At 42.1% G+C, this 21,744-nt stretch overlaps 1 protein-coding gene across 1 annotated transcript; it reads right to left on the minus strand.

Moving 5' to 3' along the window:
- Positions 1-1,490: 1,490 nt before the first annotated feature.
- On the minus strand, positions 1,491-18,087 carry LOC139929839 (opsin-5-like). The gene is made up of 7 exons (XM_078282712.1): positions 18,053-18,087; positions 10,408-10,502; positions 7,963-8,168; positions 4,325-4,424; positions 3,035-3,139; positions 2,487-2,710; positions 1,491-2,006 (listed from the first exon to the last, which is right to left on the minus strand). Exons 1-7 carry the CDS (start codon positions 18,085-18,087, stop codon positions 1,491-1,493), a joined length of 1,281 nt encoding a protein of 426 aa, XP_078138838.1.
- Between the last annotated feature and the right edge of the window lie 3,657 nt (positions 18,088-21,744).

Below are 21,744 nucleotides of genomic sequence, written 5' to 3' on the forward strand. Positions count from 1 at the left end.
ATATGCAGTGAAAACCAATTATCTGACATTCATCTGCTGATATTGAGTAGATCAGTAAATTTTCACCTTTACTTTGATCCTTATGAGAAACCATTAATGCTGAGTCTGCATGTAAAGAGAGATCACAAGAACAAGTAGCCTTCAGACCATTTACATACAAGGAATAATGGACCCAATACACTGCCTTGTGGAACCCCACATTCTATATAGAGTCCCCCAATATCCACAACTTGCATTCTATTTTCCCTCATCTACCTCCTTTCTAATAAAATCCATCAAGTTTTGAAGGCAGGTGTCAGTACAGTGAAATTTTCGAAAGCCTGACAGAAATTCATACACAGCTGTGTGTGATCACAAAATAGAATCTGGTCTTGATCAAGACTGTTTCCTTTCTTAAACAGTGGAAAGATCCTGGCAGACTAAAGATCATGTGGGAATTTTTCCCTCTGATGGACAAATTAATGATAATGGTAATGCATGGAGTGATAAATTCAGCTGCCTCCTTAAGAAATCTAGCTGGGATTTTATCAAAACCAGTTGAGCTTGTTCAGCTTCTCCAGCTCAGTTTCCTCAGAAACTGGTATCAAAGAAAAGTCATCGGCTCCAAAACCTTCATGAGAGTAAAACTGATGATGTGAGTCTTCATTGCCCTGATCATCATTAAGAATATTTGTCACCTCCTTCCTATTTGATGAAATCTTGTTCCCAAAGGCTGCTGTTACATGTTTTTGTTTTTAACCTGTTAAAGCATTTTGGACTCATTTGCATATTCCCTCATCTTCTCATTAAAATTGTCTTTTCTGTGTAATCAATTCTACTCATTCCTTGATTTTCTGTAATCTCCCCAACTCTGATCATCTCTGTTTTTTCTGAACTTAGAATATTGCTCATTTCTATTCCTAACATCTTCATGTACATTATCATTTACCCAGAGTTCTACTGGGTTCTACTGTCTTTATTCAGCTTTCTCAGTTTATCAAAGAGCTCTAAAAAAATCTTTAAAATTCCCCAAGACAACACCAGTGTCCAGCTGATTTTCCTCAGGTAGTCCACACATTATCTACTGCAAATCCTTAATGATCTCGATCTTACAGAAGACCCGAACTCTGACATGAACCCTAACCCTGAATATCTAGATCACTGTTCACACTGTTGTATCACCTAAACTTTTTACTGACACATTATAGTCACCTGATTGAGTATCAGCAGAGTATCAGACTTTCCAAATAAAGTGTATATTCATATGAAAATTGATGTATGATGTCACATCTTGTGACTTTTGTTTTCCTTTGAAGAGAGTTGACAGTTGGCAATACTCTGATACTCAGAACTCTTCTGAGTATCAGAAGATCACTTCTTTGTGAGGCATCTATTTTTTTAACACCACAATAAAAGCATCCATTTTGAACAAATTGTTTATCCATTTCTGCAACAGAAAGCACAAACTCTTATCTTTAATTGTCATATAATAAGTAAAACAAAGAAGTTCTTTAGAGTCTGTCACATTCAAACTCCGGCCCGGTGTCGGACGGTTTGGGCACTTCGATGTAGAACAGCTGTTTGTTAGCAGGGGGGGGGCTGCAGGGGGGGCTGCCCATCCCAGAGTCGGGGCTGGGGGCTGGATGGGGCCGCTTCCCAGGAGCGTACCTCTTCTCCATCTGGATCAGAGGAGCCTTGGGTCCGCTGCTGCCTCCTGCGCCGGGCCGGCCGTGGGCGGGGGCGGGGGCGTGCCCGTGGGCGTGGCCATCAGCCTTTGGCTTGAAACGCTTGAGTTTCACTGTGTCTTTAGCCTCGCGGGTGCAGGGCAGTAAAATGGCGACGTCTTTGCGGAACTTGGAGCTCAGGCCGAAGTAGATGAGCGGGTTGTAAAAGCTGGCGGACTTGGCGAAGAGGCGGGTGAAGATGCTGGTGAGGCTGGGAACCTGGAAGCCCCAGGCGGACCACATGGACACCACAGCGTACGGAGACCAGGCCAGGATGAAGGCGGTGCAGATCACTATGGAAACCTGCAGAGACGAGGAAGTCCGCTCTTTTATCATTTAACCAAGAAGTGAATCACTAAACAAACTGAAACTAACCGCCTCAAGCTGCTCCAGCCGATCGCTGTTCTAAAACAGCAGCAACACAACATGGAACATGAAGAGCAGCTCAGTGCTGCTAAAGGACAACAGTATCCATGGTGATTTTTATTTAATGCGTTTTAACAGCTTCCTGAAAAGAGATTGAAATGCACACCAGTGTTAGTGGTGCTGGCCACCAGGAACAAAGAATCAGAGTAAAGGTGTATTATATTATATTATATTATATTATATTATATTATATAGTTGTTTTGCTGTTGAAACATTGTTTTTTTAAGATTATAAAGAATTCTGGAGTACCGCTACAATTCTTTCACTTCATTAAAGTTCAGCTTTAGTTCAGCTTTAGTTCAGCTTCAGTTCAGCTTTAGTTAAGCTTCAGTTCAGCTTTAGTTCTACTCTACTCACCACGGTGACGTCTCTCTCGATCTTCCTCTGCCGGTCGGTCAGGTCGCCCTCTGCCGACAAGGCGTTGCCTCTCTTCACGGTGTTGATGATGGAGACGTAGCAGAACAGCATGATCAGCACAGGGATGAAGAAGCAGAAGATGAGGATGGAGATGATGTAGGACTTGTAGATGGAGGAGTAGTTGGCTTTGGCCCAGTCAATCTCACAGGTTCCATATCCGCGATCTGGAGAGAAAACAACAAAATAAATTCAGGAGAAACTGCTGGTTTGTGTGAAAACACAGAGCTAATGTCAGACAAAAAAAAGATTCACTCACTTTCTCACTGGTGTGTTTGAAATTCAATACAATGGGTCTTTTAACATGAAACTCACCGAACACATGAATGACTATGAGCTTTCAATTCAAATGAAGAAAAACACCAAACTTATATTATTCACCATGACAGCAGTGACACATAATGCTAATAGTTTGTGATCCTGAGATCAGTAAATGTATAGAATTATCTTAATGGAGCAAAAGTAAAACCACAGAAGAAGACTTGTCCTACCGGTGTAGCTGCCCCAGCCCAGCAGCGGCGCCCCGGACCAGAATGCCGCTCCACCCCAGATGAGCAGCAGGCAGATGGAGACGGTCCTGTTGGTGATGTGGTGCGCTGGGAGACACATTCATCATATTAACGACCTTACTGTGCACTGCTGCCATGTTCCACCGGACTCCCATTAACTCCAATACACCCGCTCCACACTGCACCAAGCTGTGTGTCCAGTCTGTCTGTTGTGTATCTACACAGTGTCCAGTCTGTCTGTTGTGTATCTACACTGTGTGTCCAGTCTGTCTGTTGTTAGTTCTGTATTTGTGTGTCAAGACAAATTCCTTTATGTACTGAACTGAAGAGAGCGCTTCTATATTACAGGATGTGAAGTCACGTCTGACATCACATCCTGAAATGAAACGGCCCTTAAAGAACTTCAAAGCAGAGACTGGATGTTTTCTGTCGCATGGCGTTCGCTGTAAACAGGAATCAGCATTACACGTTTATAATCCTCAAAACACACTTAAAGGAATAGTTCACCCAAAAATGAAAACGTTGACATTATTTATTCAGCCTGTCAGTTGAAACACAGGTGAAGTTTGTATGTTTGTATGTTTGTGTGTTTGTATGTTTGTATGTTTGTGTGTTTGTATGTTTGTGTGTTTGTGTGTTTGTGTGTTTGTGTTTATATGTTTGTATGTTTGTGTGTTTGTGTGTTTGTGTGTTTGTATGTTTGTGTGTTTGTGTGTTTGTATGTTTGTGTGTTTGTATGTTTGTGTGTTTATTTTATTTACTATCTTTATTTCTTTCGCTGCAATCTCACCAGATCAAATTCCTCATATGTGTAAATGTACCTGGCAATAAATCTGATTCTGATTCTGATGTTTGTATGTCCAGGACACTTCAACACTTGGATTCTGCTGCATGAGCTGTTTTTATTTCATGTTCATTTTTTGTCCTTTTTGGAACTCTGAAGAACCGGTTCCTGTTCTGTTGTTCTGCAGAAGCCGACATGGAACTGATGGCTGGGAGAGGCCAGACAGATAAACTTTATTCAGAAGATAATGACTCAGTTTTCATTTTTGGGAACTATTCCTTTGAGTTAGATTTTCAGTATTACCTGATCGTAAATCTATCATGTTCATAGACTTTCATCTATCATAAAGACCGCTGCATTGACGAGTATGTTTGCTTCTTTCCAACAACCAGATAAAAAAGCCTTTGATCTTAACCCCCCCCCCAGTCTTTCATCAGGACAGTACTGATGAAGATCTCTTCATGTTTTGCAGGTGATGATGATGTTACCTCTGCTGGGGTGACAGCCTTTGATGTAGCGGGTGATGCTGATGACAGTCAGAGTGTTGATGCTGCTCAGACCGAACAGCAGGGTGAAGAAGCCGTCGACCTGCAGGACAAACAACATTTAGTTCTGCTGGTCAGACTCTGAACATTTTCAATACATTTCTGTCCAATAGAAGTTCAGTCAGTTCCAATGTGTTTCTTCAACAGAAGAAGAAGAAAATCAAACTCAGGCTGGAGGAAAGATCAGCAGAGGAAGAAGGTTCATGACCAGAGGGTTGTTGGTTCAAATCCTCGGTGGAAACCAGTAGAGACTGTGTTGTACTGTCAGCTTCCAGTAGAAACCAGTAGAGACTGTGTTGTACTGTCAGCTTCCAGTAGAAACCAGTAGAGACTGTGTTGTACTGTCAGCTTCCAGTAGAAACCAGTAGAAGACTGTTGTACTGTCAGATCCCAGTAGAATCCAGTAGAAACCAGTAGAAGACTGTTGTACTGTCAGATCCCAGTAGAATCCAGTAGAAACCAGTAGAAGACTGTGTTGGACTGGTCAGCTCCCAGTAGAAACCAGTAGAAACCAGTAGAAGACTGTGTTGGACTGGTCAGCTCCCAGTAGAAACCAGTAGAAGACTGTGTTGTACTGTCAGCTCCCAGTAGAAACCAGTAGAAACCAGTAGAAGACTGTGTTGGACTGGTCAGCTCCAGTAGAAACCAGTAGAAACATGCATACATGCTAATCAAGTCTTCGCTAAGCAAGTAAAAAACTCATTCATCACACCTAATATATCAAATAAACTCCATCATGTCGCTGGGACCATGCCATAACAGAAAGGCCGCAAGTTCGATTCCCACAAAACAAATGTGTTTCTATCAACAGTCTGTTAGACACTGATCCACTGCAGGTTTGGTCTAAATTACAGTAAATAGATAGAAAATGGTCAAATCAGACAGTCATGATATTCACCAGCTGGCTGACTGGTCAGAACATAAATCTGCTCCTGTCATGGTCTTACTTATGTAAATTAGGTACAAATCTCATGACTTTGCACATATATTTACTTATACGAGTCCATGCAAATCAAGATTTTGCCCAATTCACTAACAGTTCTCAACACCAACTTCCCCAAATTATTCAGTTCAGTTCAGTTTATTCACAAATCAGTTAAAATACAAGTACAATCATATGAGACATAATGGAGATATGTGAAATGGGACACCCTGATAAGCTATCTGAAGCTTGAGAATAGGGGCCCAGACACTAAGCAGATAGTATTTAAAATATATGTTTACTAACACGTCTAGATTTGAAAAAGTGCATGTATTATACAGTAACATTTACAACCTAGAAAACACCGAAGACTAACCTAAGACCCTAAAAAGTACTACTAAATGGTCCCAAGACATTTATTCCATCAGTCTAAACATTGATTAAATAGGTAAGATACACGAAGTAGAGACATATGGCAAGTGGAAATAACAGTACAATTTGAATGGATTTTAGAGTAGAGTAACTAGTTTAGAAGTCCACCACCGTTCAGGGTATTCAAGTTTAAATGTATTTTAGCAGCAACTGCTGCCTTTTTTATAGTGTTATCAAGCTCATTCCACACCTGTGGACCTCTGCAAACCACACTAAAGCTCGTACATTTAGGTTTACGTTTCTTACCCTTTATAAGATGCTTTTTTCTAGTCTTATATGTATGCAAGGGAAGGTAAGTCTGAATAAGGTCACAAAGTCTGTCATTGAGCATATATACAACATTATACATTATACAAGCATTGTGAAAGATATTACATTCAGTAAGCTTCAGAAGACTGTAGCTGTGGAAAAGAGGGTCAGTGGGAGCATTTACCTTGGACCATGATACGGCACATATAACTTTCTTCTGTAAAATCTGTAGTTTCTCAAGAGATCTAGGAAAAGTATTGCACCATATAACATTACAGTAATTTATATGAGGCTCAAATAAAGACTGATATAAGGTTAGAAGTGCTTCAAGTGGACGAAAAATTCTCAACTTGAAAAATAAACCAACATATTTGGACAATTTTTATCATTTATAATTCATCAATATGGCCCTTAAAGTTTAGAAATTCATCAATATGAACCCTGAGGAATTTGGTGGACTTCACTCTCTCAATAACCCGACCGTTTATTTAGATAAAAACATGTTCAACATTATTTCGATTTCTATTGGAGCGAAAAACAATGAAGTTTGTCTTGCTTATATTTAAGGATCATTTATTGCATTTAAACCATGTATCCACCTTAATCAGTTCCTCATTTAGATTATTTTGCAGATCATTTAGATTTTTGTGTGATAAAAATAAATTTGTATCATCAGCAAATAATACTTGATGTAGAATGCTAGAGGAATTCACAAAATCATTTATATACAGAATGAAGAGGAGCGGCCCTAAAATGGATCCCTGGGGGACCCCATATTTGATGGTTTTACTTTGAGATTTGTGACCATTTACACAATTCACTAACAGTTCACAACACCAACTTCCCCAAATTATTGATGTGTATAAATCCTCTGAAAGTATGGCAGAGGGTTTTCATCTGAGATCCAGATCAGATCAGAGGGTTTTCATCTGAGATCCAGATCAGATCAGAATGCTCCGACTGAAGGATGCAGCGTTTTGGATCAGAATAAAAGAAAAAATCTGCGCTTGGTGATGAAGACGCTGTTTGTGCCACAACCTGATTTGCATAAATGTCTTGGTGAATAAGATGAAAACTGTTTGTCTCAAAGTTTCACAGCGTTCACAGCATGGAAATGGGAACATTAAAAGAAATTGAATATCGGCACAAAACTTAGATATCAGCAGGTTCAATACAAAAATATTGGTATTAGGGTCAGCTTTCAAAATCCATATCAGTTGAACCCTAAAGGCCAGTTCAGACCAACGATTGGCGACGAGACGAAACCGTTTTAGAACGTTGCAGAGAAAAGTTGCAGCGGTGTAAACTGGCCATCTCAGCTCAACTCAAGCCAGCCGGTGGCGTTGCCTGCGACTCAGCTTGTCAAGTTGCCAGTGGCTGGTTTTAGAACGTAAGGTACGTCACCTGTTTCAACAGCCAATCAGCTCGTAGCGAAGGGGGTAACACCAAATCCTCTAAATGATGGAACTGCTCCGGGAATAGACGGGAGAAATTGACAAAAGAGGGGAGTTCACGGCATTAAATTTGCATAAGCCCCTGGGTATTCTGTTGAAGCACCCATGGACGGCTCCAAATTCTCGACCCTCTTGTTTTTTTACACTGTTTCATCAATGCTAGAACTGCAACTGTAGCAAGTAACTCACTATCACTATCCTCATTCATATGTTAAGACGCTACAAATTATCCAGCTGCAAAAAAAGCCTGAAAAGCCGGCAGTAAGAATGGAAATACAGAGAGTTGTTGCTATGGAAACGATACACCTTCTTGTCTAGTCGCATTGGTGTAAACTGCCAGGTTTCAGAACGTTCCAGACCTGGCGCATTGCAAGTAGTTGCAAGTTTCAACTCGTCTCGTCGCAAATCTTTGGTCTAAACTGGCCTTAATACAGACAATAATACTGTTAATAGCACTACTAATGATGATAATAATAATAATAATAATAATAATAATAATAATACTGATAATAGCGCTGTGGTACCTGGCAGGTCCAGACGGAGGAGATCAGGTATCCGTTGTCCTTGAAGACGTTGAAGATCTCGATGATTCCTCTGGAGTATCCGAACACGGAGATGCTGGCGTCGGAGACAGCGAGGTTAAAGGTCAGGAAGTCGCTGGGCTGCAGCGCCGCTCTCTGCCTGAACAGGACGAACAGGACGATGCTGTTCCCGAACCAAGACAACCAACCTGAGCAAAAACCACAGAAGAAGAAATATCAAACCAGGAATCTGTCGCTCTTGGCACTAATCTGTGTTTCGGTTCACTAGCTGATGTTTCGGGTGTTTTCACAGCAACGTTTGATTGATAAATGTGTCAAACCTCTCTAACCCAAACCTCTGAAAACTTCCAGACGCTGTGAGGTAAACAAGCCATTAACCTTAAATTTTAACTTAATTTTTCTGTTGGGTCTCATCTTTATAATATCAACTACTAGCTGACAAAAGATATTACTGCTGCTAACTACATGATTAGCAGAAACAAACTGATCAGATTAACGTTACAGATTTTCTTTCTATACATTAATTTATAGAAAGAAGTGATTACAAGCAGAAATCTAATTTCTTGGTGTCGACAGGTGGTAAACAGCAAGAAAATAAGAAGAGGAAATGTTTGCTTTATGATTGATTTTAAATTCCTAAATAATTATAGTGAATTTGGGCGCCGAGACATCATCCTGTTCTTTTGCTTCATGTGAACGCAGCAATATTCCGAATTTAACTGTTTTTTATTCTGCTTTTGCTCTTCTTTGACTCTTCTTCACCTTTATTCAAAAATCTGTTCAATCTGGTTTCTTTTGTTCTTTCTGTTTATCTGTTTATCTATTAGGGTCAGACAATAACATTTATTTTATTTGCACATTTTATTTATTTAGTTGTTGAATATTTTTGGTAAATAAATTTTTCATTCAAAGGCAGTAATGAAGGATAATATCTGTTTTTTCAGGTTTGTAACTTCTTTCCTTTGTTGCTGCTGCTGTTTCAGAAGAAACAATCTGCTGCTGTTCGTCCAACTTCACAGAGAAGTTGTATTTAATTTATTTCTTGTTTTCTTATTTCATTGAGCTGAGTCGTTTTCATCTCTGAGTCGTTGAGCTGAGTCGAGTGTTTTCATCTCAATCAGCTGACAGGAGAGTAATCCTGTCAGTAATTTCCTGTCTCATTTTGATTCAAGACGTCTTTCTCTGCATTCACTATCGGACACATTTCATAAAAATGACTTTCCTACTTGGAAAATTCACATGAATGCCACTCAAAGTCAGATAATTATGTTGCAAAGTTGGAGAAAATTTTGTTATCCAAGTTTCCAAATTATGACGCAATGATGACCTTTAACCTTTTCAACATTATGGAAAAATCTAGTTTTGTGTCAGTGAACAAAACACACATGCAACTTTATTGTATAAATTTAAATATGTAAATTTCTAATTAGCAGGACTAACCATCATAACGAACATTTGTTTAAATAAAGTCCAGCTTTGTTTCTTGTTTGTCTTCCGGGTTTTAATTTTTGACAAAAAAGCACCTGAAAGCAACGCTGTTTATCAGCCAAAGTCCAGCTTTTCCAGTTAGGTTTGACACCATACATTTTATATTAAATGTGAATGTAATTTGTAAGGGATAATGCCCAACGAGGTGTCCTTTATCAGGAATTAATGGACGACGGGGCCTCCGCGGAGTCCATTAATTCCTGAGGGGCATTATCCAGGGCATTATCCCGCTTATACCATGGTCACTTGCCAAAGAAAAAAAAATTAAGACCATTAATTTATAATTTAATGCATTTTGTAATCAAAATCTAAAGTTTTTCACAAGCCATAACTCAGTTTCCCTGGTAACACCTGAGGGTTTGACTAATACCTGGAACAATCATTACCGTCCCATAAGGTTCTTATGCAATGGAAGCGTTGTTCACTACTCCAGTAAATAGGACGAACCTTAGATACGACTTGGCAACGGGAGATCTTTCCTGTCCGCTCAGCTCATAGAACCCTTTGGCTCAGCTGTGAGCAGAAAGCTAACGTTATGCTAGCAAGATTCAAAGTCAATAACATTGCGTACGGTTGACAAACAGTAAATATAATTTGACAGTATGTTTAACAACAAGACTAGCTAGCTATCCAGCCATGTCACTGTCCCCAAATCAATATCAAGATTTTCACTAACAAATCAGGCTCAAACGGAGGCTTTGACTGTGTCCCTGTTGCTATGGTTACTCATTTTAGATACAGGCTGATACTACGTAGCCAGCGCATTAATTTAGAACGGTGAACAGACAGTTTCACTGGAACTACTTAGTAGGTGTCCATTATCAGGAATTAATGGACACCCTGCAGCCAATCAGAATCGAGTATTCACCCAGACCATGGTATAATAAATGTGAATGTGATATTAAATGTGAATGCGATATTAAATGTTAAAGCACCCACCCAGCACCAGCAGGTAAACGCCGATGATGGTCTCTCCCTGGTCGGACAGCGGCGGCTCGCGGCCGGACAGACTGAAGCTGTTGTTCCTCCAGGAAATGTTGGAAAAAGACATTTTCTTCTTCTCCTCCTCCTGACAGACGAAGGAAAGGAGCTGCAGCTCCGGGAAACAGAAGAGACTCTGATGTTAATCTGGGATAAATATAGTGGGACAGTCTGAAGGAGTGGCTATAATCCACACAGTCACAGGTTTTACATCAGTAAACTGGAGTGTTATCTAATGTCGTCTAATGTTATCTAATGTTGTCTAAAGTCTTCTAATGTCGTCTAATGTTGTCTAAAGTCTTCTAATGTTGTCTAAAGTCTTCTAATATTGTGTAATGTTGTGTAATGTCGTCTAATGTCATCTAATATTGTGTAATGTTGTGTAATGTCGTCTAATGTCATCTAATGTCATCTAATGTCGTCTAATGTTCTGTAATGTTGTGTAATGTTGTCTAATGTTCTGTAATGTTGTCTAATGTCGTCTAATGTCATCTAATGTCGTCTAATGTTCTGTAATGTCGTCTAATACATCTAATGTCATCTAATGTCATCTAATGTTCTGTAATGTTCTCTAATGTCGTCTAATGTTGTGTAATCTCGTCTAATGTCATCTAATGTCATCTAATGTCATCTAATGTTCTGTAATGTTCTCTAATGTCGTCTAATGTTGTGTAATGTCGTCTAATGTCATCTAATATTGTGTAATGTTGTGTAATGTCGTCTAATGTCATCTAATGTCATCTAATGTTGTCTAATGTTGTGTAATGTTGTGTAATGTTGTCTAATGTTCTGTAATGTTGTCTAATGTCGTCTAATGTCATCTAATGTCATCTAATGTCGTCTAATGTTCTGTAATGTCGTCTAATACATCTCATGTCATCTAATGTCGTCTAATGTTCTGTAATGTCGTCTAATACATCTCATGTCATCTAATGTCATGTCAAGTTAAGTTAAGTTAAGTTTATTTATTTATATAGCCCTTTATCACAAGCATGTCTCAGAGGGCTTTACAGAGAGTGTGTCTAGCTAGGTCTAACTAAACACAATCAGTGGTAAACAAAATTTTGTAGGACAGCATGATGAAAAACACAAGGTAGGTAGGAGCAGATTTAGCGAGACAAACAATCTACCTATTCTATATAGCCTAACCTACCCGGCACCCCAGCCTTAGACCCTAAATGCACACAAGGAAAAACTCCCAGGAAAATTTGGAAGAAACCTTGGGCGGGCTGAGGCAGATAGGGATCCCCCCCCGGGACGGCTTAGCGTGCAATAGGTGCCGGGCAAAACATTGACAGAGTCATGGGCAACAATGATGACAAGAGAAAACAGAGAGAGACAAAAGAAGGGGAGGAGCATGCGGCGGTGGGGGGGGGCTGAGGCCAGCACTAAAGGAGCGAGGGCAGCAGTCGTAAATCAGCGTCCAGGAGGGAGCAGCGGAAAGGAAGAGCAAGGCAGCACTGACGACGAAGAGCCAGGGCAGTACCCGTCACTGCCAGGTAGAACACTGACCTGGAGTCAGAGAGGACGAGAGAGAGGAAGCCGCGTACACACACACAACACACCCAGACACACACACACGTAAAGAAGAAGGGGGGAAACAGCTGCAAACAGAACACACAGGGTCAGAGACACACAGGGGGCAGCAGTATCAGGGATGTGGGAAGGGACTGAGGCCGGCGCTGACGACCACTGGACTGCACCGGAGTCTGAAGGGGGGAGAGAGTAAGGGGAGAAGCAGCAGCAGCAGAACACAAGGCAGACACGTTGGGTGGAAGCAGGACCAAGGCCGGCGCCAACGACCGGCCGGAGCAACACCTGTCCACTGGCAGGTGGAGCACTGGACCGGAGTCTGAGGAAGGGGAGAGAAGACAGCTGCACACAGAACACACGGAGTCAGAGCACATCGGGTGGGAGCAGCAGCAGGGATGGGACTATGGCATGCACTGGCGACCACTGCACTGCACCGGAGTCTGAGAAAGGGGGAGGAGACAGGTACACACAAGGGCGGATATTTCATTTCACTGTTGGGGGGGACAATAAACAGAAAAATTTCTCAAGAGCAATTCCTGAAGGGGACACCAAAGGTGCCGCCAAAAGTACTGTTGTATTAAATGTATATAGAGGTCCATTATGAAACATTTCCATAAGCACTTCATTCCTTTCTTATGAAGATTTTATCAAATTGCCTTTGATATTACTGGGGTCTTTCTACTTGGCGTTTCGGTGCACTGAAAAATGATCGGATGTCTGTTTTTCTTTTCTCTGCCATTTTAACTGACTGGCTGACAAATACACACACACACACACACAGCATGCAGGTTATTTACAGTAGTAGGTGAGATGCAACACCCATTAACTGAACTAAAGCTAATATATGCCTAATTAGATTTAGTTTTCCCGAAAAAGCAGATCTCTAATGTTTTGCTGTCAATGTGTAAAAGTCCAGAACGCTATGAAGCCTGCCAGAAACTTACTTATATTTAACATAATGTTTGTTGTAATTATGTCTTTTTTATTAATTAAGTCTTCATTTATTTCCAAAATTATGAACAAAATAACATAGTGGCAGCCATTTTACATGCAGTAAGAAAAAAATAATATACTTAGAACCTAATTACATAGGGTAAGTTAATTTTAAATATTATATTATAGAAATATTACTGTTACCATCTACAAAAGATAAAGTATTTTGGTATGAAATCCCGCATTTTAATTTAACCAACTATCCTGTATCATAAATACATGTCTGGCATTTGTAACAAACCAAACCACTTGAAAATCGGTCGAAAATTCAGCGAGTTATGATGATTTTAATTGTGGACAGACCTCCTGCCTCCATACACACACATGCATTAGGAGACGCGGCTCCGTACCAACACGCTGACGCACGAGATTCAACCGCGAGGTAACGGAACAAAATGTAGTCTGGTTACAATTGTGAATGTGTTTTATTCTATTGAGTGGTAGAAGTAAAGAAAAATGTCTGACACATCCTTTGTTTTAAGTTAACCTCAGCTACTTACTGGAGGTCAGCCACCACTGACACACTTCCAGAGATCCTCCACACACACTCGTACCGAGGGCTAATGTGTGTGTGTGGGGGTTCGGGGAGTCAGGTAGGCAGTGGACCAAACCACTGTGAGGCATATGAGAGAGGGACTCAATCTTTCGAAACTTAAAAACGCATTGTTTTGCGTCTATAATTAGCACAAGTGCTTTCAATGCATATTATTATATTATTTAAAATTATATAGTTATGTTTACAATGATATATTGAGGGGGACAACTCTCTGTTAGTCCCAGGAAGGGGGGGTCCGGACCCCCCTGTCCCCCCCGTGATTTCCGCCCCTGGGTACACACAAAGACAACGAACATACAGAGAGAGAGAGATCCAGGTGGGAGCAGCGTCAGGGATGGGACTAAGGCCAGCACCGAAGACCATCAGGGTCAGAGGAATCTGAGAAAGGGAGGAGAAAACCAGCCGCGCACACACACACACACACACACACAGAGCTGTGCAGAAGCAGCACAAGACCCGGACGTATTTGGGCACAGACACGCTCATACAAACAGCAGATAGGAAGTGATTAGACACAGTGTAGCCAGAGGGCATCCCTATGCTTATGTTCCCAACGGCAAATTTCTATATAAATACTGTCTAGGCTAGGGTAAGAGAGAAGACTGTGATGAGCCCAAGCCAGCGGTGCTAAGGTAGGTCGTAAGATTGCGAGAAAAGATAGGTTTTGAGTCTAGATTTAAAGATTTTGACAGAATTAGCTTCCCTGACTGTGAGAGGTAGCTGGTTCCAGAGATAGGGAGCTCGGTAGGAGAAAGCTCTACTGCCTGCTGATTTTTTCTTGATTCTAGGGACAATGAGGTAGCCAGCGTCCTGCGAACGGAGGGCACAAGATGGAATATAAGGGATGATGAGGTCGGATAGATATGATGGTGCAAGCCCATGTAACGATTTATAAGCTAACAGAAGCACCTTAAAGTCAGATCTGGCTTGAATTGGGAGCCAGTGAAGGGAGGTTAGGATAGGAGTAATGTGGTCAAATTTTCTAGTTCTGGTTAGTATTCTGGCAGCAGCATTTTGCACAAGTTGAAGTTTTTTAATACTACAGTTAGGTAGGCCAGAGAGTAAAACATTACAATAATCGAGTCTTGATGAAACAAAAGCGTGTATTAAGGTTTCAGCATCCGCCGTGTTTAGTAGGGAGCGAATTTTCGAGATATTATGAAGATGGAAAAATGCTATCTTAGTGATTTCCTTAATGTGAGCATCAAATGAGAGAGCTGAGTCGAACGTAACGCCAAGGTTTTTAACTGTGGGACTCTGGGTAATTAAGCAATCCCCAAAATTTAGAGTAAGGTCTGAAACAAGAGGTAGTTGGGTTTTTGGGTCAACAACTAGCATCTCAGTTTTGTTGGCGTTTAGTCGCAAGAAGTTTAGTGACATCCAATTGGTGACAGCGATTAGGCATAATTCTAGGTTTGAAAGTTGTAAGCGGTCGTCAGGTCTAATTGGTATGTAAATTTGAGTATCGTCCGCGTAACAGTGAAATTTAATACCATAACTGCGGAAGATTTCACCAAGAGGTAGCATGTAAATGGAGAAAAGCAAAGGTCCGAGCACGGAGCCCTGCGGTACGCCAAAGTTAACTTTAGAGTAATCAGATATAGTATTTTTATGTGAGACACAATGTGTTCTGTCAGATAGGTAGGAATTTAGCCAGGAAAGCGCAGAGTCGCGGATGCCAACGTCGCTCGCTAGGCGGTTTAAGAGAATATTATGATCGACTGTATCAAATGCCGCACTCAAATCAAGTAAGATAAGAACAGAAGAAGAATCGGAATCTGAGGCGAGGAGTAGGTCGTTTACCACTTTTGTGAGAGCAGTCTCAGTGCTATGGAGAGACCTAAAACCAGATTGAAAGGGTTCGAAGAGACTATTACACGAGAGGTAGTCGGTTAGTTGGGTAGAAACTATTCTTTCCAAGACTTTAGAGAGGAAGGGGAGATTGGAGATTGGTCTAAAGTTATTAAGATCATCCGGATCAAGGTTGGATTTTTTGAGCAGAGGTTTAATTATGGCTGATTTGAAGGACGAGGGCACAATGCCAGAGGAGAGAGAGGTGTTAATGATATTGAGTAGGGAGGGGCCTAATATTGGGAGAAGTTCCTTAACCAATTTAGCAGGAAGAGGGTCAGATAAGCTGGTTGTGGATTTAGAGGAAAGTACTAATTTAGAGAAGGTGTCTAAGGAGACAGTCTCAAATTGCGAGAGTACGGCGGTGGTCTCTATTGCGGCTAATGCATGATTAGGAGAGGGATCAACGCCCTCGGTGGGTAAAGAATTGCTAATTTCATCTCTAATAGAGTCAATTTTGTGATTGAAGAAATTAAGAAAGTCATTTGCAGTAAATTGAGAGCTCGCTACAGGGGAGGGTTTACGAGTAAGTTTTGCTACCGTGTCAAATAGAAACTTTGGGTTATTTTTATTAGTGTTAATAAGATCTGAGTAGTAGGAGGCCCTAGCGGCGGAGAGCGTACGCTTGTAAGTCAATGGGCTATCGCTCCAAGCTAGCCGAAAGACCTCGAGTTTGGATAACCGCCATTTGCGTTCTAGCTTTCTACACGCCTGTTTTTGTGCACGAGTTTCATCAGTGAACCAGGGCGACGGTTTCTTTAGACGGCGGGTTTTTATGAGTAGGGGCGCAAGAGAGTCAAGCGAGTCAGTTAGAATAGAGTTGAAGTTATCCGTGAACTCGTCGAGGGAACCAATTCGTTCAGGGAGAGAGGCAAGAGTTTTAGGTAGGAGATCAGCGAGTTTTGTAGTTGTTGAAGTATCAATACGGCGGATGCTGTAGGTATCAACTGGATTGGAATGCCGACAGGGCAGAGCAATTTGAAATTTAACGAGATAATGATCTGATAATGCCGGTGGATACGGCAAAACTTCTAAGTCTGACACGTTAATACCACGAGCGAGGACCAGATCAAGAGTGTTGCCGCTAGAGTGGGTCTGTTCGTGAACCAACTGAGTAAAGCCAAAAGTGTCAATTAGGGTCGAAAAAGTTTTGCTAAGTGGATTAGTTTTACAATTTAGATGAATATTGAAATCACCGATAATTAGGATGTTATCCGTACGAATTACAAGGTCAGAGAGGAAATTGGAAAATTCTTCTAAAAAAGATGAATAGGGCCCAGGAGGGCGATAAAGGATGATTAGGTAGAAGGGCAGGATACCAGAGTGGTTGAGGCCCATGCTAACTGGAATGGACGGGCGCATAGTGAGCATCTCACAAGATGAGAGTTTATTACTTAGATCTGGAGAAAGGTTCAGACTCGAATTGAAGATTAGGCCAACGCCCCCACCTTTCTTAGATGTCCGAGCGACATGCGAGTTGGTGAAGTTAGAGGGGGAAGCTTCAATTAATGGAAGAGCATCATTTGGCTTTAGCCAGGTTTCACATAATCCCATTATGTCAATACTGTGTTCTTTAATTAAGTCATTGACCAGCAGGGCTTTGTTAGCGAGTGATCTGATATTGATGAATCCGAGACATATGCGCTTTGTGTTGCTAGTAGGTTCGGGACGCTCAGCAATGCGAATAGGTTTAATCTCAATTATGTTACTACTTTTTGTTCCGTGTGGCGGCCGAGGACGACGGTAGGAGAGACGAGGAAGGGATACAGTGCTGATTTGCGAGTACGCAATAGAGTTCGTTGTAGCGTCAATGCTGCAGCCAGAAGGGTTGATATGAATAAGGTTATGCTGAGAACGTTTGGCTCGGCGATGGCAAAAGGTGGCATGGCGAGGGCGGGACACAGTCGAGATTGGATACACTAAGCTACCTGAGCTATCAGACTCCAAACCCGCACTAGGTGAAATCCTAGCAGGCTGTCTAACAACCTGCGACCCAACATGCTTTAGGGGAGTGTGTCATGCCTGCCTCAAGCACCTGTCCATGTTCCTAGACAAAATGTGGGCACCCAACCCAGTAGGGTGTATGCCATCAGTCTTAAGCATGCCAGGTTTACCCCAGAAGGAGGGCCAGTTATCTAAAAACATAAAACCCTGTTGCTCACAATACTTGGCCAGCCAGCGGTTAAGGGCGACTAATCTGCTGTAGATATCATCATTAAGCGTAACGGGGAGGGGACCAGAGACAATTAAGCGATGCCGACTCATCTTGCTGGTGAGGTCACATGTCCTAATTATGCTGTGTTTAGTGACCTCCGACTGCTTCATTTTAGCGTTGTTGGTGCCGACATGTACTACGATGTTATCATGAGTAGCCTGGTTAGCCTGGTTGTTGTGTGCCTTATCCACATGTCTATGCCTGTTTGTCAGCACCCTAAGAGTAGCCTCTATGTCGGGAACTCTGGCCCCTGGTAGACAGATTATTTCGGCTGGCGCTTCTAGCCTAATGTTACGGGTTATGGAGTCACCTATAACTAAGATGCGTGGTTTAGAGCAGGGCCGAGGAGCCGGGGCGGCAGGCCGGCCACAGGGACTACCAAGCGGAGCAAAACGATTCTCAACCGGGGGCGGCGGTTGAAAATCGGGCCGTACAACAGACGGCTGGCTCATGCGGGCGCTCCGACGCCTCGGGACCGGGATAAACTCATCACCCGTTGCCGAAGGGGCTACGCTATCTGGGGAGTCCTGGCTAACGCTAACACTAGCAGGGCTGCTAGCCAGCCCGGACCGTAAACTATCTGGAGTGCCCGTCGTATCTAACGTGACTAATCTATCATCCTCAAGCTGACGGACACGACTCTCTAATAGAGTGAGCTTATCTAAAAGTAAGGAACAGACAGAACAGGAAGCCATACTTACCAACGTTGATGAGGGTAGCAGAGGAGATTAAATAAAGACTTAGCTGAGGCTAGGAGCTTAGGCTATGCTAGCGGCTACCAGAAGCTATTACACTAGTCAAGCTAGGATACAAAGCTAGGCTAAGTAACGTTAAGTAAAAGGCTAGAGGGTGCTGGGCTGTGCTAACGGCTACCAGACACTATAGTATAGAGCTAGACTGAATAGCTTTAGGCAAAAGGCTATCTAGCACAGGGTGCTAGCTTGCTGCGGAAACTAAGTAAGCAGGAATTACTAACTAGCAGGAAATAAGCCCACAAGACAGGGCTAATAGCGAAAACTGCTAACTAGCTGCGGCTAGGTAAACAGGCAAGGCTAACAGATGATACAAAATTGCTACAGATAAACCAACAGAAATCGAGAGGGGAGATGGAGTTCACAGGTTGAAAGGGAGGAATTAAGGTTAGGAGGTTAGAGGGAAAAAACGAATAATAAGAAAAAAAAAGACGAATAAAACTCCGGGACGACGTCGGGAAGATGCTAACAGCGTGCTAGCAGCATGGCACCGGAACCGGAAGTGCCCTCTGTTCCCAATTCAATGTCATCTAATGTCGTCTAATGTTCTGTAATGTCGTCTAATACATCTAATGTCGTCTAATACATCTAATGTCATCTAATGTCATCTAATGTCATCTAATGTCGTCTAATGTTCTGTAATGTCGTCTAATGTCGCACCAAATTCTTGGCCAGAAAAGCAAATCTAATGGATATTGATCCACTAATCTAATGGATATTGATCCACTAAAGGTTTTGGCTTCTTCCCTGTGCCGTGTCACTTTGACTCTGCCAGTACGTCATGGTACTGTGCTTTACCAAACCTCTTAAAAAATAAAATGAGATGCCCACCTTTTGGAAAAAAAAGATTGCTGTCATGAAAGTAAAGCCCATTATGGGTCCTTATTGGTTATTATTAAATTTATAAATCTAATTATTAGGCCTGCTTAAAACCTCTTCTTCCCTACCGCCCCCGCCACTGGGTCCATCATTACAAACGCAGGTCGCACGGCCAAGCTTTGTTCAAACCCACAGAACTTTATTTAAAATTCTAGTCAAGATAACAAGTTTTCTAAAGACATCAAATGTCATGCTGAATTACAGGGAAATGTGTACAAAATGATACAGAAACATATAGATTTTTTCCATTTGATGTAATGGTGCAGCCACAAAAACATCAGCGTCTTGTATTTTAATATTTCATTCAATATAAGCAGCTACAACTTCAAGAAAGCGTTGGAACGAACAGATACAGATACAGTATCTAACCCAGATTCAGAATACAGATGAGATGTTGTACAGTTAGGAATTTTTCTTTTTCTAACTTTGAAGCTGCTTAAAGGGAAATTTAAGGGTAAAGTCAGCTAAAGTCAGTGAACAAGGGGTTAAGGGCAAGTGCATTCCATTTCTAATATTCTGCTCTCCCTCTGACTCCGCCCCCCGTTCTGACTCCGCCCCCCTGCCCTGCAAGTGGCCACTCGCGTGACGTACGGTGCTGTGTATCACCAAGTGCCGCGGGGAAGTGAAGGACAGGCTGATAAATGAAATGCAGGAAGAGTTTGAGACAAACGGGATTTAGACCAGAACACAGACTGATGATGGAGTAGATCCTGTTCAGTTAGTGCACTTTTAAAGGGAAAAAGTTTCATATTGCAGCTTTAAGAAATAGAGCTGTCGCCTACCCATAATCCCTTGTGTTTCAGGGCAGATTCCTGTAGTTGGAGTTGCAGTTCTCTTGTTAGAGGACTGAGACTGTCGCTGCCTGTTTGGTGCCACCAGAGTTCAAAGGTCAGTGTTCACCTGGACAAACCAACTGAAGGAGAATAAACCGATCAGAACATGAAGGAGGAACGCAGCCTGAGACTCTGCTGCTCTAATCCCTGCTGTCTGACTGCCAGGCTGATTCCCCCCCCCCGCCCCCTACTGTGTGACTGCCAGGCTGATCCCCCCCCCCCCCCCCCCCCCCCCGGGCAGGATGACCAGAGATGGCCCCACCCCCCCGCTGTTGGGATACCAACACTCAACCAAACCAGACGTCACTCCATTTAAACTTCACAGCTTGATGCCCAGCGGCTCGGACGCTTTGTTTTCTGTCCACAGACGAAATCAAAGGCTCCAGTCAACTCCCACAACAACCACATTGTTCTGTTTGATGTTTTTGATCTATGAAGCTCGCCTGTATGAAACTCACATGTATGAAGCTCGCCTGTATGAAACTCACATGTATGAAGTTCGCCTGTATGAAACTCACATGTATGAAGCTCGCCTGTATGAAACTCACATGTATGAAGCTCGCCTGTATGAAACTCACATGTATGAAACTCGCCTGTATGAAACTCAGACCTGAATCTCAGCCTTATGGATCCTTCATCATCTGGAGCGTACTGAATGTTAGTGAAGTTATCAGCTATCTTTATTTACTAAATATTAACATTTGGGAGGATCTAATCTGTATTTGTAAAACAATGGAGCAGTAAATCCATTTCTAAAATAAATGCGTAGTTTTTTTGAACGATACAGTATATTTTTAACACACAGTGTGTGTTGGTCAGGCCGTGCAGCAGCAGTGTGTGTGTGTGTGTGTGTGTGTGTGCGTGTGTTGGTTAGGCCATGCAACAGAAGTGTGTGTGTGTGTGTGTGTGTGTGTTGGTTAGGCCATGCAACAGAAGTGTGTTCTTGTTTTTCTATCCTTATTGGGACCTCGACCAGTAAAAGCACCTTCCATATTAGGACTGGTGGACAAGTTAGGACCAAAATCATGGTCCTAATAAGGAGGACCACTGCAGCAGATAGAGAATGGCATTTTAACATGCCTGGTGGTGAAATGTAGAAAAATTGGTATGGACCTGAGAAGGATAGTATTTTTATTGGTGTGTGTGTATGGGTCTTAAGAAGTGCGCCTGTTGGAGCCATTTTATTTAATGAGCATATTTTTAGCTGTAGTTGACTGGCTGAGACTGATACCAGCCAATGACGTAGTATATGTGCGGCAAGAGGTTAATTGAACCAGGTGTGCGACAAAGGAAAGAGACGCTGCAGAGAAACAGTTTTTCAACCGCACGCTCCTAAGTTTGTTTATTATCTTTTATTACCGTTTGTTGTTTTGATACTTTGAACTCATGTGAATAACTTTCTTTAACCTACGTTAAGCTACTTTGATTTGAACTTGACGTAAGGCCGCCATAGATATACACATATTCAAACATTCATTCACCTCATCTGTACAACGAGACCTACAAGCAAATTCATCTCACGGTAAGAAAATAACTTAGATGTGCGTGTTGGAAGTCTCGTATGGCGTCTGACTGGCTTCATTGAAAAGGAACATAGAAAGCCAGAACAGCGCCCTCTCTGGCCAACTTATATAATTGCAAGTGTGTGTAGAATTTCGAAGTGCGCCCCCTCTGATCAAGTTA

Source organism: Centroberyx gerrardi, chromosome 3 (genome assembly GCF_048128805.1).
Source record: "Centroberyx gerrardi isolate f3 chromosome 3, fCenGer3.hap1.cur.20231027, whole genome shotgun sequence".
Classification (NCBI taxonomy): Eukaryota; Metazoa; Chordata; class Actinopteri; order Beryciformes; family Berycidae; genus Centroberyx; species Centroberyx gerrardi.